The sequence below is a fragment of the Halichoerus grypus genome, chromosome 6, assembly GCF_964656455.1.
Source record: "Halichoerus grypus chromosome 6, mHalGry1.hap1.1, whole genome shotgun sequence".
In the NCBI taxonomy this organism is placed as follows: domain Eukaryota; kingdom Metazoa; phylum Chordata; class Mammalia; order Carnivora; family Phocidae; genus Halichoerus; species Halichoerus grypus.
Window position 1 is genome coordinate 172,773,291 of NC_135717.1, and position 27,095 is coordinate 172,800,385.

General features: G+C 43.8%; 1 protein-coding gene across 1 annotated transcript in view; it reads right to left on the bottom strand.

The window, feature by feature from the left end:
• ARFGAP3 (ARF GTPase activating protein 3) overlaps positions 1–27,095 on the bottom strand; it is a 50,236-nt gene that overhangs the window by 12,975 nt on the left and 10,166 nt on the right. Inside the window, exons 3-12 of the mRNA XM_036088316.2 lie at positions 25,498–25,570; positions 24,105–24,236; positions 22,864–22,947; positions 20,046–20,133; positions 13,501–13,560; positions 12,071–12,117; positions 11,320–11,462; positions 8,006–8,134; positions 7,047–7,169; positions 1,405–1,536 (exon numbers count right to left, since the gene is read on the bottom strand). Of these exons, the coding sequence (XP_035944209.1) occupies positions 1,405–1,536; positions 7,047–7,169; positions 8,006–8,134; positions 11,320–11,462; positions 12,071–12,117; positions 13,501–13,560; positions 20,046–20,133; positions 22,864–22,947; positions 24,105–24,236; positions 25,498–25,570 (1,011 nt within the window). The remainder of the gene's footprint in view (positions 1–1,404; positions 1,537–7,046; positions 7,170–8,005; positions 8,135–11,319; positions 11,463–12,070; positions 12,118–13,500; positions 13,561–20,045; positions 20,134–22,863; positions 22,948–24,104; positions 24,237–25,497; positions 25,571–27,095) is intronic.

Consider the following 27,095-nt stretch of genomic DNA (forward strand, 5'->3'; position numbering starts at 1 on the left):
ATTTCATTTATATGTGGAATCTAGAATTTAAAAAAAAAGTTGGGGCACCTGGGTGGCTCAGTTGGTTAAATGTCTGCCTTCGGCTCAGGTCATGATCTTGGGGTTCTGGGATTGAATCCTGCATTGGGCTCCCTACTCAGTGGGGAGTCTGCTTCTCCCTCTGCCCTCCGCCCCCCAGGCTTGTGCTCTCTCTCTCAAATAAATAAAGTCTTTAAAAAAAAAAAAAAAGTCAAACTCACAGAAACAGAGTAGAATAGTGTTTCCCATGGGCTTGGAGGTAGGGGAAATGGGCAGATATTCAAAGGGCACAAACTTCCATTTACAAGATGAGTAAGTTCTGGGGATGGAAAGTACAGTACGGTGACTATAGTAAATAATACTGCGTTGTATACTTGAAATTTGCTACAAGTATGGATCTTTTTTTTTTAAAGATTTTATTTATTTGACAGAGTGAGAGATAGCGAGAGCAGGAACACAAGCAGGGGGAGTGGGAGAGGGAGAAGCAGGCTTCCTGCCGAGCAGGGAGCCCAATGTGGGACTCGATCCCAGGACCCTGGGATCATGACCTGAACCGAAGGCAGACGCTTAACGACTGAGCCACCCAGGCGCCCTACAAGTATGGATCTTAAGTGTTCTCAGCACACAAAATGAAAACAAACAAAAAAATCCAGGCCAAATAGGTTAAACTAATTTGAGGTGAGGCAAATGCATTTCTCATTTATAATGTATACCAATGCCATTTTACTTTTTAAAAAGCTGACAGTGGTAATTTTCTAACAGGATTTCAGGCCACATTAAAAAGCCTGAAAATTCTAATAAAAACATGAATAAATATCCAAACCACCCAACATTTGAAGGAATTTTCCTATTTAAATAGGCCAGTCATTTCACTCTTCAGTGCCATAGATCCATTAGTAAATACGGAGTACACTGTAATGCACGTAATACGCCGCTTGACATCACGTAGGATACAGAATGAGAATACTCCTGTCACCTCGCGCAGTCCCAGGCTGCACCTCTTGTCCCAACGTATTCGTCATGTCTCCCTGTGCTCCCAACAGCTCCCTGGTTTGGACAGGAGATTATAAAGTCTTTCATTCATAATCACCAACAACTGGAGATAGTCCTTCGACAGGTGAATGGACAAATGACTCAACAATAAAGAGGAAGGAACACAATGTCATGATGAGAGTCTCAAATGCACTATGAAAAGTCAAAAAAGCCCGTCTAAAAGGCCAATTACTGTATGAATCTGGGAAAGGTAAGATTGCAAGGTCAGAAAACAGACCAGGATGCAAAGAATATTCTTGAAGTAGTTGAATAAAATCATTTACTAGTCTTAAGAGAATTTCCCTAGAGATGCGTGGCCTCCCTATTTACAATCTCACCGCTTTGTGTTCATACCTGTCTGAATAGCCTGTGGTTTTCAGGATGGCGTCAGTATCTTTGATGGTCTCTTTTTTCCAGTAGGAATCTGAACTGTCATCCCAGCTGGAAAAAGAACTGCTCCTGAACTCCATCGGCTCGTCCAAGTACCTGTATGAAAAAGAGTGACGGTGACTTGGGAGACCTTACTGATGTCCTCCACACCGTACTCCCTGGCCCTTGAGGGTGGGAGCAGCCATGTGACTACAGCTGACCAATGAGACAGGAGCAGGCATGAAGAGGGTCATTTCCAAGGCCTCCAAAGGGCCCGTGCTCAACTGGCCCAATCCCCCCTTCCCACGCCACATGGAAGACAAGGTGGTGTTTTCCAGGTGCTATAGCCTCGGGCAGGAGAAGACTCCATCCATCAGGAAAATCAAGGTGCCCCCCAAAGACCAGGTAATCTGGACAATCACCCGTAGCCTCAGCTGAACAAGTACACCACCACTGTGTTAAGCCTTCAAGATGGGGGGATAGTTGTCGTTGCAGCATAACACAGCCCATCTGGTAGCACATGATATCTTTGAGTGTCTTTACTTACATATTTTGTTTTCTTTGCGTCTAGTTCTGCCTCATTAGGTAGTCACAACAAAAACCCCACCCAAAACACCATCACCTTGTTGGCACTCCCTGCCATGTTAGCCCCAGCATAAGCCATCAACCCTAACAATAACTCCCAATTCCCACTTCATGTAAATGATGCTAATTAGCCTCCTCCTTGAGTCAGATGCACAGCTGTGGATGGCTGATCACTGGACCCCTCTGCAGATGATCTTGCAGCCTGGAGCTTGGAGTGAACTTGATCTGTAAGCATCTCTGAGGAGATGCTGGCCTTCTAGATCAGTTTACCCTTTCATTAGCCAAGCATCACTGAGCAGGGCCTTGCTCAGAGAGCAAAACTCAGTGGCAGCTTTTGGTCCTGCGTGGTGACAGAGCAATCTTTGACCACGAGCAGCAGGGTTTGTCTGGAACATGACAGAGACTGATGGGTGAGGTGGATGTGCCATGGCTTCTCAGAATTCACAACAGCCTAGGATGGAAAACAGCCCTGCCAGATACGCACTCCTTTTAAAGGTGGGGTTCAAGACGTTCAGAAGGGGCAGATTCCAAGGCTTGGTCCTGAGAAAGGAAGGATGATGCAAGAGGATGTAGAGGCTTTCAGAAAAAGTCACCCAGGCTTTCTGCAGAATAAGAAAAGCAGCACATGGGGTACGTGGTGAGCACCAAGCTCCCATGTCGTAAGAAGTACTACAAAGACGGAAAGCTCGGGCAGTCAGAGGGGCCTGTAATCAGACAAATACAAGGGGCCAGCAGGAACCTTCAAGAACAAATAGGCCAAGGGCCCAGATGAACTAAGATTTGGGGGGTGGAAATGTTAATAATGAACATACTCGTTTTCCTGGTTTAAAAAAAAAACAAACAAACTTGCTATTTGAAGCAGATGGTGTGACTTTACACAGATAACAGAAAGAAAGCAGAATTTCCAAAAGTGGCTTCTGTCTTCTCTGGCAAGGTCGTCATTAAGAGCAAATCTCATCACACTGGTCCTCTCTCCTCAGGAAGGAAGACGCAGGTGCAGAGCGGATCTGTGTGTCAGTGAGGAATGGGCCAGGCTCTCTCCATGGCTGATGGGGGGGTGAGCCCGGAGCCCTGGGCTCTCCCCTCTTTTTTTTTTTTTTTAAAGATTTTATTTATTTATTTGAGAGAGAGAGAGAGAGAGAGCATGAGAGGGGGAGGGTCAGAGGGAGAAGCAGACTCCCTGCCAAGCAGGGAGCCCGATGCGGGACTCGATCCCGGGACTCCAGGATCATGACCTGAGCCGAAGGCAGTCGCTTAACCAACTGAGCCACCCAGGCGCCCTGGGCTCTCCCCTCTTGAGAGGAGACTTGGACAAGGAGACTTCAAGTGGTTCAGAGAAAGAGGGCTTCCAAAATGTGGGAGGCCCATTGGCCTGGAAAGTTACCTTTAATTATTTGAGAGACTTATTTGTAAGGGCCCAAGCAAAAGAATTAAGACCAAGTCAATGAGAAATTTAAAAAACACTTAGTAAGCATCTATGAGGAGCTGGTACTCTGCTAGATGAGGACACAGGGCAAGGAGACATACTCAGTCCTCGCCCTCATGGGGTGGCTGACGGGAGCTCAGAAACACAGTGAGGTGTGTAAATAGAGGTATCATTCCTCATGGAGCTGCCCCTGGACCGGACGGCCATCTCGAGGAGGAGAGGGAGTGGAGTGTGGGTGAGGGGCCGCACCGTCCCCTGGAGGATGCTGGGGGCAGGGTGGGAAGCACTGGACAGGAGGTGGTTGGAACTTCCAGACTCCTCACAACTCTGAGCTGTTGGGATTTAGGATTTTGTAGATTTAGTTGTCACTCCAAGGAAATAGTCTTTATCCGTGTAAGCCAAAATGCTTATCGTGGAATATAAGGGCATCGGAGGTTTTTGGGTTTTTTTCAAGATTTTATTTATTTATTTGACAGACAGAGAGACAGCGAGAGAGAGAACACAAACAGGGGGAGTGGGAGAGGGAGAAGCAGGCTTCCCGTGGAGCAGGGAGCCCGATGAGGGGCTCAATCCCAGGACTCTGGGATCATGACCTGAGCCGAAGGCAGACGCTTAACGACTAAGCCACCCAGGTGCCCCTTTACTGACTTTCTAATGCTCTCATTTCTAGATCCTGGTTCTCAATGCTTGTCACTTGTATTTTTGCTCTCGCATTCTGTCTGCATCCAACTCTGAAGGTGTTCCTTACAACCCCTTGATGAAAGTACCCTGACAGCACGTATGAATGTGATTTATAGCTGCAGACAACTGTCTATCCCAGTGAAGGCCATGCTGGCTGCATGAGACTGAGCAAATTGTTCTAGTGTCATTATGCTGTACTCTGTATATAATTACACTGTTTGTATCCTGAATATAATGGAACTCAATTTAAAAAAGCCCGAAGATATGGTGGATCTTATTTTTAATAGAAACAGCACTCTTTCATAATTCATGATGTTCAAGTTCTAATGGGCTAATGAATAATTTGGAAGCAGTGCAAGCTCTTCATGGAGCGAATACGCTGGCTCTCCCAGAGGCTGTGTCTCCTTTCCCTCAGTTGCCAGAGAACTAACAGTGTCCTTGTTCTACTAGCAGTGGTTACCACCCGAGCAGGGCTGGAACAGGCACTCGTGCTCCTGGTACACAACCTGCAGGGGATGAGGACACGCCACGGTCTCTCTGGCGGGAGCCCACTAAGTGTGTGTGTTCTGTATAAAAACACCTGCTCCCACGTTTCAAACCATAAATAATTGTTTCATAGCAAGAAAGGCCTTAGGACTAACTAACTCTTCTGACTAAGCTTCTGGAGAAAGAGAAACCTACAAGATTCCTGAGGCTCCTGACAAAGGCAAGTAAAGCCCCCCGGGAGCCGATCAGGGACCGGGAGCCAGTGATGTTCTCCAGAAGTTTCTCAGGGCCCATCCCATGGATAACTTCACTTGAATCCGTATCTTTGCAACTTGGCTGCCAAGCAGCAGTGCTGATTTAACTTGAAATTTCTTTACTTTTCTATGCTTTCATGTGCAGGAGGTGCTAATGAGCAGTGAAATGATAAAAAAGGTGTGGAGAAGCCAAATGGACAACGGTGGAACCTGCGTCACCTAGAGTCTCCTCTGACCAAGACCCACTTGCTCATTTAAGAGTGAATCTGATGGGGCACCTGGGTGGCTCAGTCATTAAGCGTCTGCCTTCAGCTCAGGTCATGATCCCAGGGTCCTGGGATCGAGCCCCGCATCGGGCTCCCTGCTCCGCGGGAAGCCTGCTTCTCCCTCTCCCACTCCCCCTGCTTGTGTTCCCTCTCTCGCTGTATCTCTATCAAAAAAAAAAAGAAAAAAAAGAGTGAATCTGAAATGATCTGACGTGCATGCAGCTCTCAAATCAAGTTAGAAATTTAATTTTATCCCATAGAAAATGTATTTAAATACGTTTAAAAGGCATGCTTTGGGAGTGACCTCTAAGGAAACCGAAACCTGGCGTGTTATACAGGTTACCGAGAGCAGGCCAAGAGAAACCCCCCCTCTGTCTCTGACAGCACTGACAGGGACCACCACGAAACTACTCACTTTTTTTGGTAAAATATCTGGACTTGAAATAATGGGAAGCTATGCGAGAAGAATTTTTTAAGGATAGTACTAACCTATGAACTTTGAAGAATGTATCTCACGACCGGCTTCTAGTTAGTATTTTGTTTTTTTTTTTAAGATTTTATTTATTTATTTAATTGACAGGGAGAGAGAGAGAGACAGCGTGAGAGGGAACACAAGCAGGGGGAGTGGGAGAGGGAGAAGCAGGCTTCCGGCTGATGCGGGGCTTGATCCCAGGACCCCGGGATCATGACCTGAGCCGAAGGCAGTCGCTTAACCAACTGAGCCACCCAGGCGCCCCTAGTTAGTAGTAACATGTTTTTGTCCTGGCTATGTATGTGACGTGTTTGTCCACTTCCTATATATGGAAACCCTGGAAGCCTACGTAGCTGCCAGTCAACAGTAACACCCTTCTAGACGTGACCGGTGGAGTCCGTTACTGACAGGCATACGTTCGGTTTTCCCAAACTCCAAACCTGAAGGTGGCCCTCAATGTGGTAAAGTATCTAAAAACAGTAATTAAACATTGTGACTGGGTCACATGTCTCTTGAACTGAATTTCTGTATCATAATAGCAGCTAAACGTAACACGAATAATAGTCAGGCCCTATTCCAAACGCTCCATTTGCATGAACTCATGTACCCACCCCCACAACACTGTGAGGTAGATACCAGTATCCCTAACTTACAGATGAGGAAGCTGCAGCACAGAGAGGCTGAGTAACTTGGCCAAGGTCACACAGTCATTAAGCGGCCCAGTCAGGATTCGAACCCAGGCCGTCTGCACTGGGGCCTACACTCTCAGCGCCGTGCTCTCGGCTGGTGCCCACCTCCAGTTAACAACAGCCCAGGGCTATGTGCTGCCTTTTTAGCAGTCTCTCCCTGTGCCAGTCAGGTTCTCAGAAGAACCTCACAAAGGGAGTCGGGTCAGGTTTAAACTTGTTCTCCCTGCCCCTCGGGCCCCTGAACCTGAACCACGGCACTCAGCCACGGTCGGCTTCACACTGGAGTCAGGCAACTTGTCCCCACCTGATGGTGAACACTGCCGCGCCGGAAGTCAGCTGGCCCTGGGAGCCTTCAGAGCACACTAGCGTTTTCCATGAATCGATACGCACACACAGTAGTGTTTACTTAAGATTCCGTCCTGCCAGCTGGAGACTCCAGAAGCGGGTATTCTGAAACAAAAGGATCTGGACCTCTGGGATCTTGCTTTATTTCTCCAATTTCACATTTAGATAAACATAAATTCCTACCTCTCATTTTAACTCTCGGTTGATGATTTTTATTCTCAAACATCTTAGTATTAGCAAGCATGGTCCACTTGTAACTGTTTCCCCAATTTTTTTCCAAAGGACACCCTTGACTCCAGCTAAAGCTTTTAAAAGCAATGAAATAAACGCATTTGTATGTGCTCCTAATGCAAATAAGCGAGTAAGTCCACACTAATCACTGCTTTCAAGACAACGCTTTAAGGTAGATTTTTAGCAGATTACCTTGAGCTGGAAGTAAAATAGGAATCATCATTGTCATCACTGTACTTCTTTCTGGGTTTTGCTATGATTGGTGTTTCCTGTTCAATGGTCTGCATATCTGAAGTCACGGAATGTGAAATACCACTTGAGAAAATAGAGAATAAAATGGGAAAAAATTACATTCGTTTATGAAGACACTTGTGTTCACCAAAGAATGAACTATTTATTTATTTATTTAAAAGATTTTATTTATTCATTTGAGAGAGAGACATACAGCGAGAGGGAACACAAGCAGGGGAAGTGGGAGAGGGAGGAGGAGGCTTCCTGCTGAGCAGGGAGCCCAATGTGGGGCTCGATCCCAAGACCCTGGGATCATGACCTGAGCTGAAGGCAGACGCTTAAAGACTGAGCCACCCAGGCACCCCTATTTTTTATTTTTTTTAAAGATTTTATTTATTTATTTGACAGAGAGAGAGAGAGCACAAGCAGGGGGACTGGCAGAGGGAGAGGGAGAGGGAGAATCGGGCTCCCTGATGCGGGGCTCGACCCCAGGACCCTGAGATCATGACCTGAGCTGAAGGCAGACGCTTAACGACTGAACCACCCAGGCGCCCCTGAACATTTTAATCTATACTCTCAGCAAAAACAAAAATGTATTAGTGGGGTTAAAAACATGAGCAATAAAAACAGTACATATATTTTTTGGCATCAGCATTGAAAAGCCTTAGTGAGGACTGGAACCAATTACACAAAACACAGTCACACATATCAGTTTTGTCTGTGGCATCTGCTTAGCAACAAGTCAGGCCTATTTCCTTTTTTTTTTGAGACTCAAATTTGGAATTTTTCATGCTATGTTGACTATGAAAGGAAAAATTGAAGAAAGGAAGGAATCACAAAAAAATGCTTTTCAAGTTGACGTTAATAAGGAAAAGCCATTCGCGATCAGCAACCCGGTTTAAATCCTGGAAGCCACATACCTTCTGCAGTTTCCAAATCCCATGCCAAGTCTCTCTGATTCTATCTTTTTTTTGCCACTCATGTTCACCTTCTCGTCCTTTTTCATTTGAATTTCGAGATCCTTATAGGCTAATCGCAGTGATGAAACGCTGCCAGAAAAACCAAATGCTCCTTAATTTAGCTTTAATTCTGTTTTCTCAAGTTAAAACACTAAGCAAAATTAAACACATCGCTTATAATTTGAGCTTCGTGCTTCTTTCCATAATTAATAAATAGGAAGGCAAATTGGCTTTTTGTCCCCCCAAAGGTCTTTTTTGAGTAGATGCTCAAGAAAATTTGAATGAGTTTACAGCCACTTTTTGTTGCTGCTGATCCTACCTTACTGTTCTAGTTCATATCAGCTATCACCGTATAATGGTTTATACCACCTGCTACATAATAACATAATATATACTGAAATTATGTTATATAGGATAGTAAAAAAGCAGAATTCCTTATGTGGATTAATATTTTATTTATACTTCTACATTACATAGCAAAAGTATAAGGGTAGTCTCACTGGTTTGCTTGGTTTAAGTATATGCACACACACACACACATACTTAAATATATTTGACTTTACAAACAGATAAATTAAGCAGCAGTTACTTAATTGCAAAAGGATTCTTCAGAGGATCTCTATATGAGGCTTCTGAGAGCATTTAAAATTGTGCTACAAGTTGGACACTAATGATCTGCTTATCAAACGCCTGTTACAAATGATGCACCAAAGGGGTAAAAAGAGGTATACAACACCGCCCCTGACTCCCAGATTTCTAAACATGTTATAAATACTTAATTTTTTGTAAAGAAAACTATGCCTGTGTCAGCAATAACAAGAGTATTTTATATTAGTAAGACAGCAACAAAATGTCGGGGTCCTGAAAAGTGCTGTACCTATTTTATCAGGAACTGTAAGCTATTATCCATTTTCTAAAATTGTGTAAAATGTCATGAATTCCTCGTAAGGCACCGTGTAAATTCCACAATAATATAAATACATTTCTCTGTATTAACAGGGAAAGACAATGATATTTCTTACTAGAAAAACATAGTCAATAGAAAATAGAAAAAAAAAATGCTTGTCTGCTGTTTTCTTCCTTCATAAGCAGGATTTGTTTTGTTTTGATCTGGCACTTTGCTCTCTTTACTATTATTCCTACAGAACAGATTCTAGCAATGTACTCAATTTTATCACTCAGAAAATACATAATAGCTTTGAGTATACTTTTTGGAGGAAGACAACAATCTGCTGAAAATCATGAACAGATAAAACTGTAGCAACAGATTCTTCTGGAGAAGACGAATGGATGGGGAGAAAGGTTCTACTAGGGAGAGAGGAGATGGGAGAGCTTTCCTTCTCCGGATCTGACATGGGACTGGGTCTCTTGCCCATGAAAAGCATGCACTTGACTGCCCAGGCTTCCGGTAACACGGGGCCAGCAGCACTGATGGAATTAAGAAGTCAGGCCTCCGTGTTTCTCAGAAGTGCGGGAGCCCTTCCCAGTCCCGGCTCAAGGGAGGGCTTGCAAGCCACTCAGATCAAGCAAGGGAAGCAGCTCTGCCTCTTCCTACTCTCCCCACCAACTGTGCAGACTCCTCTAAGGGTGGGCCCAGGAACTGCCTGCCTGGAGGTGAGGACGAGGCCAGTACACAGTCAGAATTTCACAGGCTGATGAGAGAGAAACAGGCTGCTCCTGACAGTCTACTGAACTGAAATAACTATTCACAGCCATTAAAACATGAACTTGCAGAATACCCTTGTCAAATCTGAAGGATAAAACATGTACTTTCTCAGGCTGGCGCAGCCCTAATTTGGTGGAACTGGGCTGCCCCGGGTCTGCGAGGGAGGGCAGTGTTTTGGGCACAGTGGTATGGCTGTCCTGAGCGTAGCCAAGAAAGCTGTCAAAGCAGGTTCCCAGGTCAGATCCATAAACACCCTGGGGCCCACATCTCTGCGTATATGCTGCACCCAACCGTCCTAATGAAAGCTACCAGTTAAGGCTGGTGTGCTAATCTCCATCCCCTGGACCCGCAGGGAGTGATGGGATCAGGCACTGGATTTTATACGCTCCAGGAAAACCACTCATGAGCAATCTGCACACAGCCCACTCCCAAACATCAAGAGAAGCAGTCTAGAGCCTCAGATTTGACCTTCCGCCCCATTCCCCAGGGTCAAGAACCTAGCTTAGAGAAATTAAAGTGAGGTCTGTGACCGCTGGAAGTACATTTTACAGAAAGCATTTCAAACCATATCTAGCCTAACTACAATTTAGTGCTGCCCCCTATGTTCTTCGAATTAAATGACAAGGAGAAATAACTTCAAATTCTCCGGGCTTAGCCAACTAGAAAGCCCCTTGGCAAACTGTTAGTATGAATAGTAAGAAAGCACACTGATTGAGCACTTACTCTGCACCAGGCACTGTCTGATGCACTTTGATGAGCATTAACTAACTTAATCTTCAAATTCTGACTGTGTACTAGCCTCGTCCTCACCTCCAGGCAGGCAGTTCCTGGGCCCACTCTCAGAGGAGTCTGCACAGTTGGTGGGGAGAGTAGGAAGAGGCAGAGCTGCTTCCCTTGCTTGATCTGAGTGGCTTGCAAGCCCTCCCTTGAGCCAGGACTGGGAGGGGCTCCCGCATTTCTGAGAAACACGGAGGCCTGACTTCTTAATTCCATTAAACCTCATAAAATAAGCATTATTATTTTCTTCATGATGCAGTCTATAGTAACTCAAGTCAAAACTGATAGAATACACATGAAAAGAAGAGAAAATACCATAAAAGCAAAATAAACACACATAAGAACTAGGAACCCAAGCCGGCTCTCCTTTCTGTGTTGTGTTCACCCTGCTTTCTTCTCTCCCAGAGATCTTTTATACCCAGCACATGCACTCTCCAGACGGCCATACTGCTCTTCTGTTTCCAGCACAAACAAAGCCTCTCAAGAGCCTTCAGTGTATACTTACAGCCATTCTCTTGACTGGCCTCCTGGCTTCCAGTTTCTGCCCCATTCTGTGTGTCCTGATCTCACTACCAAACTCACCTTCCAAAATACACTCCCTTCATTCCAGTGCTCCTCTCAGATAAAATGTAAATGACTGGCCTGACTTAAAGGGACTCCACATTATCATTCCAATTTCTCCAATCCAGGCAGCCCCCCTCCCCAGCACCAAAAAATAAATAAATAAATAAAACATAAAAAATTAAATGGCATCTAGAAAGCAAACCTCAGAGTTGTTTGATTAACAGTTTTATTCACTAAAAACACACTACTAGAACTAAGTTAAACTTACATTGATTCTTCCTTAGGTGCCGCCCTGGCCAGAAGGTCTTCCTGTTCCTTCATCTTATCTACAGCTTGGGCTTGTTTTTCAATTTCGTTAAAGCATGTATTCGCCACTTTCTGGGCCCCCAAACTTCCTTTTTTGGCTCCAAGCTAGAAGATATATAAAATTAGATTCTACCCAAACTGTTTGAAAGCTTTTGCAGCAACAGCTAACATGACTAAGGTTTGTTACCTGCCAGGCACTGTGACCTGCACTTTACATTCATTCTCTCACTTAGTCCTCATGACCCTGTCAAGCTGGCATTGCTATTAGCCCCAGTTCACAGGTGAGCAGCTCAAGCTCAGGCAAGTTAAGTGACCTGACTAAGATCACACAGCCATGAGGTGACAAAGTGGCTGCCTTGGTGCCTGCCTCCAGAACACGGGCTCTACAGGGAATCGTGTTCTCTGAAAGCTCAGTGGACGACAACCCTCCAAGCCTCGAGTGAAGGCATCGCTTACAGAAATGCACACACGACAGGAACTTCCATGGAGCCTCCACTGATTTTTTTTTTTAATTCTGTCGACAGAAAAATGTCGTCGAATACTCATTCTAGAAAATCTTCACTACGTCTAACATTCACCTCATTGCACAAAGCATAAGTTCTTTATCAAAGCCACATGTATTATACACAATATGGGAAGTGACAAAGGTGGCTTTCTCGAGAGCGTGGGCTGTTTTAGAGCCGAGCCACCAGGTATTTACACACGATACTCACTCCTCTTTTAGCTTGATTTGGTTTCTTTTTTATGATAGAGGACACCTCTGCCAAAAAATAAAAAATAGAAAGTCAGACCAATAGAAATACATAATTTTTCTATTTTTAGTGTATCTTTTAAAAAATCTTAAGATACACATATCCTTATTTAAGAGACTGTAACATTTTCCACATGGGTTTGTCACCCAGAAGACTCAGGCATATGAGTGTATTTTACATTAAGAGCTTGGTTAAATGGAGTTTCTTGGTATTTCCAAGTAGTATCCAAACTCAGAGAAAATGTCTTCTGCATACCACACTGAAGAGAAATAAAGAGCCTGGCCTGACCCCATACACTGCTTTCTTCAGGAGCATTTTTTATGTATATTAGAACAAACTCTCTTATTAAGATCTGCTCTTCAAAAACTTTTAGAATTACTTTAAAATATAAAGTTAGCCAGGCATTATATATACAACTAAAGCAGTGATGTGCTTTTTCACCTTGACTTATATACAGATTTTATCGTATTAATCAATAAGAATTACAAAGCATTCCATTATTTTAGTAGCAGTACTTTCTAAATTGTACAAAAATATATGATGCTTTAAGATAGAGCTCCTTAAACATTGTTTTCTGGGTAACTTTAATCATAGATTATAGAGTCTATGTTTAAGAGACTCAGTAAGAATAAAATTTTAACTTTTATCTTACAAAGATGAGAATGTGCTTTAATAGGAAAAGGCAGCATAAAACCACAAACAACAAAAGATTCAGATTTAGCCCTAATGAGAATATAACATCATTACATTTCAAGTATGAAAAAGATATTTATGCAAGTTTTTCTTTCCAGCACCTCCTTTTGGATCTGTGTGGCAGTAGTCACATAATCGGCCCCCAACCTCCTACAAGGCTATTAACACAGGATGAAAATATCCAGAACATTTCTAATAGTTTAACTGTTTTTCACCAAAGTACTTGCTTTCCAATTAATGCCACGTAATATGCACTAATTTCAGAATATAATACCCTAATAATGAAACATTGGAGATCACTGTAAAATCAGAAAGAGAAGAAAATACTAGGAGTTCTTGAGTCAATGGGAATGACAGGGCTGCTCTGCCTTCTGCTCGTGCTGGGAACATAAACCAGCACAACACGAATGAGCAGATCAACAGCCTCAGCAGCGACCTCATCCAGGGACACCAGCTGCTGCAATTCACGGGCCGCAAGCTGGCTAAGACGGAAAACACTTTTTTGCTCAATAAAATCTTATTAACAGATTAACGGTCATGACGCTGTATTAGTCTACAAAATCTAGGCAGAATGTAAAGATGGGATTCATTCTTTGTCTTAATGAATCTCACTCTTTAAATCAGAATATAGAGTCGTAGGCCTATTACTTAATGAATCTCACTCTTTAAATCAGAATATAGAGTCGTAGGCCTATTACCTGAAGCCCCCTTCGTTGGTGCATTAAGACCTTCCACGCTCGGTCCTTGTTCTGGTCCACCTGCAAGGTAAATATATGATATTAATGCAGAAAATATACTCATCAAACGTGCTTTTGAATATGTAATAAATTCTACTTTCTTGGTTCCACATATCTTACCCAATTTTGCCAATGATTGTTTCTCTGTCTAGCTCCATATTCTATTTTATCATTATAAGAATTTTGATTAAAAAAAAAATTTGATTTAAAAGTCCATTGAAATAGAAGTATACTTTTTATTCAGTTGCTTTATAGGATAAAAATGTTCGTGGTCTCTCTAGTTCATATCATTCAAAATTCTACCTTATGATCTGGTGTTTTAAAATAAACTGTTCTGAGATACCTAGTACATATGTGGATTAAACACCCAATATATGTTAACATTTGTAAATTCCAACACCAATCGTATCAGTGATAGAAACCTAAATTTCCAGGTGCCAGAAAAATCTGCCCTGTTTCCTAGTTTGCCTAAAAAATTATTCTGGTTAGGAAACTCTATTAGGTCTTCATTAAAAAAATCGTTTATCTTAATTTTATTCCTTATTTTATTACTTTAAAAATTAATAAACAAGGGGCGTCTGGATGGCTCCGTCGGTTGAGCGTCTGCCTTCAGCTCAGGTCAGGATCCCGGGGTCCTGGGATCAAGTCCCGCTGAGCAAGGGGCCTGCTTCTCCCTCTCCCTGCCGCTCTGCCTACTTGTGCTCTCTCTCTCTCGTCAAGTAAATAAATAAAATCTTTGACAAAAAATGAATAAACAAAATGTAGTCTATCCAGGCAATGGGCTATTACTTGGCCAGAAAACGGAATGATGTGCTGACACCTGCTACCACATGGATGGACCTGGAAAACATGATGCTAAGCTCAAGAAGCAGGTCACAGAAGACCCTACATCGTAGGATCCCATTGATATGAAATGTCTAGAACAGGCAAATCCTTAGAGACAGAAGCAGACTGGCAGTTGCCAGAGGCTGGAGGCAGGGCAGGATGGGGGCTGTTCATCGGTACAGGCTTTCTCTGGGGGCTGCTGAAAATGTTCTGAAGTAAACAGTGATGGTGGCACAACCTTGTGAATATACAAAAACCACTGAGTTCAACAGTTTAAAAAAGGGTAAATTTTATGATGTGTGAATTATATGCCAATAAAGCTGTTATTTAAGGGGCGCCTGGGTGGCTCAGTCGTTAAACGTCTGCCTTCGGCTCAGGTCATGATCCCAGGGTCCTGGGATCGAGCCCCCGCATCGGGCTCCCTGATCGGCGGGAAGCCTGCTTCTCCCTCTCCCACTCCCCCTGCTTGTGTTCCCTCTCTCGCTGTGTCTCTGTCAAATAAATAAATAAAATCTTTAAAAAAAATAAAAATTAAAAAAAATAAAGCTGTTATTTAAAACAGGGCAGGCCTGACAGAGGTTTAGAGGAAACATACTGGTCTTACTTTTTATAAATAAATATTTATTTGTTTATTTATTTATTTATAAAGTTTTATTTATTTGGGGCGCCTGGTGGCTCAGTGGGTTAAGTGTCTGACTCTTGATTTTGGCTCAGGTCACGATCTCAGGGTCGTGAGGTCAAGCCCCATGTCAGGCTCTGTGCTGAGCGTGGAGCCTGCTTAAGATTCTCTCTCACCTTCTCCCTCTGCCCCTCCCACTTGCGTGCTCTCTCTCTCTCTCTCTCAAAAAAAGATTTATTTGGGGACGCCTGGGTGGCTCAGTCGTTAAGCGTCTGCCTTCAGCTCAGGTCATGATCCCAGGGTCCTGGGATCGAGCCCCCGCATCGGGCTCCCTGCTCGGCGGGAAGCCTGCTTCTCCCTCTCCCACTCCCCCTGCTTGTATTCCCTCTCTCGCTGTGTATCTCTCTGTCAAATAAATAAATAAAATCTTTAAAAAAAAAAAAAAAAAGGGCGCCTGGGTGGCTCAGTTGGTTAAGCGACTGCCTTCGGCTCAGGTCATGATCCCGGAGTCCCGGGATCGAGTCCCACATCGGGCTCCCTGCTCGGCGGGGAGTCTGCTTCTCCCTCTAACCCTACCCCCTCTTGCGCTCTCTCTCTCTCTCAAATAAATAAATAAAATCTTTAAAAAAAATAAAAATAGGGCGCCTGGGTGGCTCAGATGGTTAAGCGTCTGCCTTCGGCTCAGGTCATGATCTCAGGGTCCTGGGATCGAGTCCCACATCAGGCTCCCTGCTCCTTGGGAGTCTGCTTCTCCCTCTGCCTCTCTCTCTCTCTCTCTGTCTCTCATGAATAAATAAATAAAATCTTTAAAAAAAAAATAAATAAATAAATAAAATAAAAATAAAAATAAAAATAAAAAAATAAAAAAAATTAAAAAAAAAGATTTATTTGAGAGAAAGAGAGCGTGCGAGCGGGGTGAGGGGCAGAGGGAGAGAGGGAGAGAAAGAGAGAATCCTCCAGCAGACTCCCTGCTGAGCAAGGAGCTGGACGTGGGGGCTCAATCCCAGGACCTCGAGATCACAACCTGAGCCAAAATCAAGAGTCGGCCGCTTAACCCACTCAGCCACCCAGAAGCCCCTATAAAAAAGGTAACTCTAGTTAAGGCATTTAAGAAGGCAAAGCAGGATGAGTGAGAACAATGGCATTTTGTGGAAAAAGGACTGACTACACATTTCTTGATTACCTATCATGGGCCAGGAACTGCTGGCCACTGGAGGAATGCCAGGGAATAAGGATACTTAAGCAGAGGATGTCAGGACCCACATTCCATTGGTCAAAATTCTTTTGCTCTTCCTTTTCATGATGTAATCTTTAAGTTGACTCAAGACTGCACCCTGTCCCCCCCGGAGAGCTGAGAGCTGAGAGCTGCTGGTGAGAGACTGGTCGGGAAGGAAGGAGGAAATTCCGCTGCAGGGGCAAGTGGCTGTGGAATTTCTAAACAATAAAACCTTCAGGAGGAACTTTCCAGCTAAGAATGATGGGGGCTCAGTTGGCTGAGCGTCCAGCTCTTGGCTTGGGCTCAGATCATAATCTCAGGGTTGTGAGATGAAGCCCCGCACCGCATCGGGCTCTGCACTCAGCGGGGAGCCTGCTTGAGGATCCTCTCTCTCCCTCCGCCCCTCCCCCCACACACATGCAAGCGCGCGCGTTTTCTCTCTAATAAATAAATCTTAAAAAAAATAAAATATGTACAAGAACAAAATCTTGCTCTGTATTTAGTTACCTTAGTTTCCTGTTAGTAAAACAAACGAGACACCTGGACTCCAGAGGGCGCATGGGCCTCCGTGGCATGTGAGCTTCAACTTCAAAAGGCCTTTTAGGCTAATTAGTTGTAATAATAACAATATTCAAATTGTCATCTGTACTGTTGGAAGGTACAAAGGCCACCTTTTCTCTGTGTTAGTCAGGAGAGTGTTGGGATTATTTTTTTTCTTCTGTCCTTACGGATAATGACAAACCGATCAATGGTGCAGGCAGATTCCTTATCTTAAGAAACCACCTCGGGGCGCCTGGGTGGCTCAGATGGTTAAGCATCTGCTTTCGGCTCAGGTCATGATCCCAGGGTCCTGGGATCGAGCCCCACATCGGGCTCCTGGCTCAGCAGGGAGCCTGCTTCTCCTTCTCCCTTTGCCTCTCTCCCTGCTCATGCTCTCTCTCTCTCTGTATCTCTGTGTCTCAAATGAATAAAAAAAAAAAAAAAAAAATCTCTATAAAAAAAAAGAAACCACCTCTCCGTGGAGGTGCTCACAGCCCAGTGAGCTAATGGGGCACAGTCATTCCCAGAACCAAGGTGTGCTACACTACGGGGGAGACCAGACACATGAATGTGGTAGGGACCTGGAGTGCCCATGGGATGGACGTGGTCTCTCTGAGGAGAGGCCCTCGAGCAGGACAGAGGTAGCCACGTGGCAATGAGGGGGGACAGCGCAAGCAAAACCTAAAGCAAACATAGGCAAGAACCAAAGGACCGGTGCGGCCGCAGTTTGGTGCAGGTCTAAGAAACTGAAAAGCGAAACACCACTTCGAGGTGGGTTCTTAGCAAACATTTAGGGTCATATGCACAAAAAATGAAATGCAACCGTAGGTTGCAAATCATACAAAACCCAGCCATGCCAGAGTCCTTTGCACATTAAGGAAACAAGTTTTTTGCCTATATATGAATTGCAAGCGTTTATCACTTGTCTTTAAAGCATTTCTTCAGAACTGAATTGTTATTATTTGTAATAGATTCATTAATCTCTTCTCCTCATGAGGCTTGAATATGCATAGAAGGGCTTCCCCATTCCAGGTTGCCAGAAAAGCTTCACCCATGTTTCTTCTAGTAACCTCACATTTTCATGATATATATTTAATCTTTGATCTAACTGAATTTAGGTTGATGTAAAGAGTAAAGAAGGAATTCTGCTTTATTATTTTTTCCAAAATGCTGGACACTTGTCCCAACTCCATTCACTGTTCCCCAGGATGCAAAATGTTCCCATCCTGGTTTGCTGATAGGTCAACTCCTAAGACCAGTAACATTAAAAACAGGCATCCTAAAATCTGCTGTTTGATGGAATCTCAGACATTCCTCCCCTTATACCTAGAATTCAGTACAAATGAAGTGACTTTTCCTTCCAGCATGCTCCCTGACCCCACTCTCACAGAGACCCGAATGATCACTTTCCTAGGACTCTCTTCTCGATAAATACCAGTCACTCCCCAACCCTCCAGCAAAACCATTGCCAGAAAGTTTCTCAAGTAAGAATCTTAGTCATAAAGTTGGTTGAGTGTTTGGTCTTCCTATTACACGAAGTTCCCGAAAGTAGTTCCAGGCTCAGTTTATACCAGCCCACACTTCTGGCACCACACCCCAGGGGTTCCCTGAACAGTTGTCAAATGGTGCTGTTAATTTACACGAACTTTCTGGCTGACAAAAAATGTTCAATCTTGGGGCACCTGGGTGGCTCAGTCAGTTAAGCGTCTGCCTTCGGCTCAGGTCATGGTCCCGGGGTCCTGGGACTGAGTCCCGCATCGGGCTCCCTGCTCAGTGGGGAGTCTGCTTCTCCCCCTCCCTCTGCCTGTCGCTCCCCCTGCTTGTGCTCTGTCAAATAAATAAATAAAACCTTTAAAAAAAATTAAAAATAAAAAAAAATTCAATCTTAAAACCAAAAAATGTTGAGGTCTGATCCTTGTTATTCATATCACATAAGTGATTTTTTTAAATGCAAGCAATTGATATATTTACAATAAATATAATCCTGGGGCACCTGCGTGGCTCAGTTGGTTAAGCGTTCAACTCTTGGCTTTGGCTCAGGTCATGATCTCAGGGTCCTGGGATTGAGCCCTGCATCCGGCTCTGCTTGAGATTCTCTCTCTCTCTCTCTCTCTCTCTACCCCTGCTGCTCATGCTCTCTCTCTCAAATAATAAATAAAAATCTTTTAAATAAATAAATAAATAGATAAAATCCTATAATAAAATCACCGAATGCAAATCATTAGATATCAACTATTTACAGGATCATTTTTAAAATTGAAATCTTGCTGAGTATGGAAGTAATATATATTCATTACAAAAGTTCACTCACTTCACAACTATATCAAGTTGAAGGTAAAAGTAATTCATTCAGTAATTTCATTCTCCAGTTAACAATTTGGGATGTGCCTTCCAGAATGTTTTCTTTCTTTTTTTTTTTTAAATATAAACATGAATTTTCTGTGTCTTACATAGGAATTATTCTTATGTATTATATGTATTTTTTAAAGATTTTATTTATTTGAGAGAAAGAGAGAGAGAGCTGGAGGAGGGGCAGAGGGACAGGGAGAAGCAGACTTCGTGCTGAGCAGGGAGCCCGATGTGGGGCTCGATCCCAGGACCTGGAGATCATGACCTGAGCCAAGGGCGTCAGACACTTAACCAACTGAGCAACCCAGGCGCCCCACCAGAATGTTTTCTGTGTGTATATGTTTTTGTTCCAGTTTTTTATAAAAATGAGATCATATTCCCTGTTCAGCAATATTTTTTCCCCACTATATAATCTATAAGGGGCATGTTTCCTTTTAAATACAAGGATCTTATTTTCTTTCTTTCTTTCTTAGATTTATTTATTTATTTTAGAGAGAGAAAGAACATGAGTGGGAAGGGCAGAGGGAGAGGGAGAGAAAATCTTAAGCAGATTCCACACTGACCATGGATCCCGAAATGGGGCTCAATCTTACAACCCTGAGATCATGACCTAAGCTGCAATCAAGAGTCAGACGCTCGGGTGCCTGGATGGCTCAGTTGGTTAGGCGACCGCCTTCGGCTCAGGTCATGATCCTGGAGTCCCGGGATCGAGCCCCACATTGGGCTCCCTGCTCGGCGGGAGGCCTGCTTCTCCCTCTCCCACTCCCCCTGCTTGTGTTCCCTCTCTCACTGTGTCTCTCTCTGTCAAATAAATAAATAAAATCTTTAAAAAAAAAAAAAGAAAGAGACGCTCAACTGACTGCACCACCCAGGCGCCTGACGGATCTTATTTTCTAATAGTTTCGTAGCGTGCCATTGAACCAAAGGAGAGCATTACAGGACAGTTCTGAAGACTACCTTCATTATTAGCTGGAGTGGTTTCCGCATTCCTTGGTGGCAAAGAAGATGCTTCTGGTTGTGCTGATGCCCATCCTGTGCCACTCGCCTGCAGTAAGGTGAACAAGTCATCAGTAAGCAAAGCAAGAAAAGTCACAAGAAAGTCAAAGCAGGGGAAAAGCTAATAATTTAATAGTCACCTTCTAAGTACCTGGATTAACAGGAAGAAAAGATAATATTAAAACATGCCTATTCTTTTTTTTTTTTTTTTAAGATTTATGTATTTATTTTTGGGACGCCTGGGTGGCTCAGTCGGTTAAGCGTCTGCCTTCGGCTCAGGTCATGATCCCAGGGTCCTGGGATCGAGTCCCGCATCGGGCTCCCTGCTCCGCGGGGAGCCTGCTTCTCCCTCTGCCTCTGTCTCTCTCTCTGTCTCTCATGAATAAATAAATAAAATCTTTAAAAAAAAAAAAAAAAAAAAAGATTTATGTATTTATTTTAGAGACAGAGAGAGTGCACATGCGGGAGGAGGGGCAGAGGGAGAGAGACAGACAGACAGAACCTCAAGCAGCCGCCCTGCTGAGTGTGGCGCCTGATGCAGGGCTCAATCTCACGACACATGAGATCATGACTCGAGCCGAAATTAAGAGTCGGACACTTAACTGCCTGAATCACCCAGGTGCCCAGGCACACTTATCTTGGTGAGCACCGGGTACTGTACAGAGTTGTTGAATCTTTATATTGTATACCTGAAACTAAAGAACACTGTGTTAATTATACTTCAATTATGGTCATCAAATCATCGATGAATCAGGTGGTGCCTACCAGGCTCTTCTGCAGTAAAATTACCATTTTCCCCTTTCCCATCCTCTAGTCTTGGGAAACGAGTCACCAAGTTTAGTCTGCACTCAAGGGGAGGGGGTGAAGCTCCACCTCCTGAAGGGCAGAGTTATCTCTCTATATACATGATTGAATTTCTCTCCAAGGAAGATCGTCCCTTCTCTTCATTTATTTATTCAATCATCTATTTATATTAGTGTAGACTCGTGGATATTTATTTTATTCCTTGGATTATAATCCAAATGGTCATTATTTTGCTGTTGAAATTGTTCCAGCTTTGACCACTGGGAACTCTTTCCGGTTGGTTTCCGAGTCCTTTAGACAGCCCTCCTCTATCTGCCAACCCCTCTGCCAGCACTACAAGATGCTCCAGGCTCAGCTGCCCCAGCAGCCCCAGGCCTAGAATCTGCCGTTTCTCCACAGGTCGCCCTGGTTCCTCTTGGTGCTCACCCAGGGACACACACACACATGTCATCAGTGCTCCACCGTGTGTCTACAAGTGTGTGTTACAGAGACTCACTAAAACAACGTGAGTTCATATTAATACTAATTCTAACACTCGTCCACATCAAACTGTTCCTCTCTCTCCTCCTTTTAGCCTGTTGTTTCTATCCCTAACACTTCGCAGCTACTACCTGTGGATATTCTAGACCTTGTTCCATATTAAACGAGAGGTGCAGATTGTGACAGAATACCTCATCTTTTCTTTTGTTTTCTGTTCCCTTCTTTGTTGATAACTACTTCTTGTAAGTACTATGTCAATGAACATCTATGTGCACATTATAATAACAAAAAAAAATCAAGGGACAGCAATTTCATGTCTGTACTTGAAAACTGGTTAAAGAGTGCGTTGTACAGCAGTGGGACTGGGAGGAGGGAGGGCAGCGAACAGACACCTGAGGCTCTAAGCCAGGGGTCTGCACACATTTCCCTAAAGGACCACTCAGGAAATATTTTAGGCTGTGGAGGCCTTATGTTCCCTAATCTTAGTGATTTGGGGATGATTATTGTTGCTCCTATCAGACCACAACAATGAAGACCATGGTTCTGGCCGCTTTTACTGGAGGCTCACTCTGTGCCAGCTCCTAATTCCTTGCATCAGTACTGACTTCATTCTTTTATTTAAGTAGGGAGCCCAACGCAGGGATTGAACTCACAACCCTGAGACCAAGACCTGAGCTGAGATCAAGACTCAGATACTTAACTGACCGAGCCACTCAGGCACCCCCTGACTTCATTCTTACAATAGCCCTGAGATACCCTCGATGTACACAGCTAAACTGGGACAATGAGATTCAAACCCCTATTAAAATTTAGGTTTAGGGGCGCCTGGCTGGCTCAGTCAGTTAAGTGTCCGACTCTTGATTTCGGCTCAGGTCATGACCCTAGTGGTGTGGGATTGAGCCCTGCATCCGGCTCCACGCTCACTGGGGAGTCTGCTTGAGATTCTCTCTCTCCCTCTCCCCCCCCACCTCCGCTGGCATGCTCTTAATTAAATATTTAAAAAAGAAAAAGTCTTTATTCTTTGTCAGGTCCATAGTTCTCAGATGAACTGTGGCAGACTACTAGTAATAACTTCTCAGCCTCCCTGGCAGCTAGGTATCTATGTACAACTAAATTCTGGCTACTAGGATGTGAGCACAAGTGATGTGCACCACCTCTACATTTTTTTTAGTAAAAGGATGGGGCACTTGCTTTCCTAGATGCTTACCCCCTTTCCATTGCTGTGAAAGGTCATGAGCTGGAGCGGACACTTTGGACCATGAGATGGAAGCCAACATGTGGAGAAGAGCTAAATAAATCCCTCCCTCGGTCAGCCCTGGACAGCCAACTTCGGAACCGCTGATGGAGATTCATTTCTATCTTGTTTAAGAGACTGTATTTCAGGGTTGTTTGTTACAGAAGCTTAGACTGTCTCCTAAGTGAAACATTTAAATATATGCCCTTTAGGAACGTAAGAGTAAGCATACTTTAAAATTGTATAAAGCATAATACATACCTCAGGAGAAGCATGAGAGGCAAAAAAATCTTCCTCTTTCGGTGGAGGGGTCAAAGGTGGAATCACACAGCTATCCAGCCAGAGCTAGAACAAAAACACAAAGCTCTGCTTAGCCCTTCACCTGGCTTTAACGGGTTTTATTTAAGTGTCTCACTCCCTTTCTAGAGATCTGTTTGCTAAAGATCGGTACTTTCCACTATTATACAGTCAGTAACAGGCCTATGCAGGGCCCCTGAGCACATTTTAGTAATGTATCAATCCAGTCACTTTTGCGTCCAAACCTTAAGGATGTCAAGTACCAGCTTCACAAGCTGTTCCTGAAAAGGAAAGATCGAGGACTTAATTTCTAAGTGCAGGTTCCAAAGTACGGTCAATCCTCATTAACAGTGGTTTCCATATTTGCAAATCCACCTACTTGCCACAATTTACTTGTGACCCCCAAATCGGTACTTGAGACCCTTCTGCGGTCCTTCACAGACGTGTGCAGATCAGCAAAGAATTTGAGCCACCCAAGGTACACGTTCCCAGCTGAGATCGAACAAGGTGATGCTCTGCCTTCTCACATTAGCTCTCACACTGTAAACAAGTGTCCTTTTCGTGGCCTATTTAGGGCCACATTTTTCACATTTTTGTGCTTTGTTGGTGTTTTCACTGTTTAAAATGGGCCCTAAGCCTAGTGCTGAAGTCCTACCTAGGGCTCCTAAGCACACAGAGGCTGTGATGTGCCTTATAGAAAAAATACAGTGTTAGGTAAGCTTCATTCAGGCATGAGTCATATATAGTGCTGTGGGCAGTGAGTTCAATGTCAGAGTCAATAATTATATATTAGTAATATATTAAATTGTGTATATTATCTATTAAATATTATTATATCCACATGCTATTAAGTATTATATAATTAATTGTATAATATATTCAATAAGGTGTCCTCAAGCAGAAGCCCATGTAAAATAAGGTTATGTATTGCTCTGTTGATGGAAACGTCGTGACCAGAAGCTCGTAGGAACCCAGCCCTCTGTCTCCCCTAGGAGTGATGCTTCAGCATTTCCAAATTCAGGGCTCACAGCAACCTCACAGAGCGTAACTTCCACGAACAATGAGAAGCAGCTACAGGTTGTTTCCTTGCAAGAGAATCCTGTTAGAAGGTTTTACTGTCTGGAGTGGTTCAAACCACTTCTTCTACTGAAACAAATGTTCATCTGCTCATCTGAAGGAGACGATCCAACCCGCCAGCGCCTTACGTCAGTGCCGTGCTTCCGCGTTGCCTGGGAGGCCAGCGACTTGACCCTCTCCCGGTAGAGCTGAGCAGCGCGGCTGCTGTACTTGGCCTTGGTGTCGCTGGTGGTACAGCCGTGTTGATGGAAAAAGGAAGACTACAGAGGAAAACACACGCATTAGAGCAATACTGCATTAAGTCTAATGCAACCGAAAACACTGCTTCATGTTGTGAAGGAAAATACTATTACATCAATATGCTAGAAATACGCTAGAAAATACTAGTGAAAACAAAATTAAACCACATATTTTACAAAAATAATCTAAACCACACAATTTAGGGGTGCCTGGTGGCTCAGTCATTAAGCGTCTGCCTTCAGCTCAGGTCATGATCCCAGGGTCCTGGGATCGAGCCCCGCAGCGGGCTCCCTGCTCCGCGGGAAGCCTGCTTCTCCCTCTCCCTCTCCCCCTGCTTGTTCTCTCTCTCTCGCTGTGTCTCTCTCTGTCAAATAAATAAATAAAATCTTTAAAAAATAAATAAATAAAATAAACCACACAATTTAATATAAACCTCTTCCTGTAAAAGGAATGCCTTCCACACACGCAACATTAGTATTTCAGTAAAACTGGACATGAGACTCGCGTTACAAAATAAAATCGCTGGCCCTTCGTTCCTCCATTAAAGCACCTCTGTCATTCCGGGTTATTTTGTTACTTTAGGGGACACTTTCCACTCTGGACTACTTTTAGTTCATGAGAAATTCATTTCAGTTGGAATTCCACTAATTGGAATTGGTTATTCCAATTAGTGGAGCTATGCTGACCTTCACCTTGCCCAGAACTATCTCTTCATGAACAGAAACTGCAGCATAAGCAAAGTGGTAAAACAAATGCTTATACACTTAGAGGAAACTGTGTTCAACCACCTCATGAGGGTCCATATATACAGACATGAATTACAGAATTCATATCTTAATTCAGCCAGGTGTTCTAAAAACCTGTATGAGCAACCCAATTTGATTAATCAGATATACTGAAATTTGTAAATGAAGTTTTATATATTTGAGGATCCTTATTTAGGTTTGTAAGAGGGGTTAGGGTAATCTGCTCTTGTAAAACTAAGCTAATTGGACACTTAAAAAGTTATTTTTTTACCCAGAAATTACTAAGTTAAGAATGGGGATCTCGTTTGTCTCGTTCGTCACTATATCCCCGCACCTAGCCCAGAGCTTTGTGTGGACAGGGTATTTCACAGATTTGGGGATAAACAAGTCACCAGGGCCATCCACTGCCAAGCCCTTCCAGCCTTTACTATCGGATAGGGCCCCTGCAAGCTCATACATACAAACACCGAGCTTCTTTCCTAGTCTAACACGTATTTATACAAGAAGGGAAACAGCACATCTGAGGTGAACTTACTGCGTTAGCATTTCCTCCAACCTGCATGCATCGCAGCTGAAACCAAGACCAGTTAGAGTCCAGCTCTGTAGATCTAAATGGAAAGAATATTCGCTAACGTTAACACATCTTTCCCCCAGAATCAAGCCACTACACTTTGGAAAACAAGAGTTCCGTGATTTTCAGGATCCTGAAGACTTCTAGGCTTGTGTTAACAGTGACACGGGACGCTGGGCCTGCAGGGCATGTGACAGCTGTGCCAGCAGCTCCGGCCCCCCTCGTCCTTCCCAGTGGCCAAGTGTCTGGTGGGCCGGCTGCCCGCTCCCCTCCACGCCTGACCACAGGCAGGTCAGGCCAGACCCGCAGCACCTTGTGCTGCCCGGACTCCAGCCAGCTTCTCTTCTAGGGCGCAGGGACATGACCAGCTTCCCGGGGCTGCCGGAACCACTCTGACTCCTCGCCTCGCATCCTCAGTGGCTTCTGATCTAAACATCGGTAACGTGTCGCTGCTTGAATTTTTCAGATCAGCTATCCATTTGTCCAGAGTGACACCTAACGGGAGCCTCCGGGATGCTCACAGCTTATCGTCGGATGGAAGGGACCTACCCAATGTCACCACCATCAGGGAGGGGAGAAAACTCAGGATTTAGTGCTCTTAAAGGGAAAACTCCAAGTGTCTTCTCCCTGACCACACCTTATGCCCTACTTATCTGTAATCTGAGACCAGATCAGGGCAAGGGAAAGGCAGTAACTGTATTTCTCAACAATAAAAGTTCTCCGAGTGATCACTGTAAAGCAAGATATGATAGTACAACTATGTTAGAAGTCTTTATATCAAATCCATAGGTATGAGCAAAAAGCAAGGCTGCCCCGTATTCAAGAACAGCTTGTCCCACACTAACTGTAAAAGAATGGGGACAGTTTTTAATGGGTATAGGTAGAGTACCCTGTACAAAATAGGAGGGTAGAAAGAGGTTTCAGATTCCGAAAGTTCTTTTATGCTGCGCCTCTGTGTACTAATTTCTATGCCTCTTTGTATTGCTTAACCTTTGTAAATGTTACAATGTTATTTTGAAGCCAATAGCTACTTTAAGGTTAATAATAATACTAATACATATTATCACACATCCATAGGACAAATCCACTTCGCAGCAATACATAAAAAGTAAAATTTAATCCACTCTTTATTTAATCCACCCTTTATAAGCAACAGATTTCCCAAAAACAAGAATAAAATCTTGAAGAACTTGAGGACCAAGCAATGTGACTAAATTACATACCCTGTTCTGAAATCCTTTTTCTGATAGATCTTGCTCAGTCCCGTTTCCATGGCTCCTCCTCAGTCCGAGTCGGACACCAGCCCCATCCCATTCTGTCACAGGGCGGCAGTTACCAGCACAGTCTCTGGAGACCAGCTGAGAGACAACAGATCTCACCTCTGCCACGACTCGCTGTATGACTTTGGAGCGCTTACTGAACTTCTCTGCGCCTACTTTCCTCATGTGCAAAGCAGTGATCATTATAATATGATCTATTTCATTCTTGTAGGAATCAAATAAGCTAATATCTAGAAAGTGCCTGGCTCATGGTAAATCCCATATGGCTAAAATTCTCCGCAT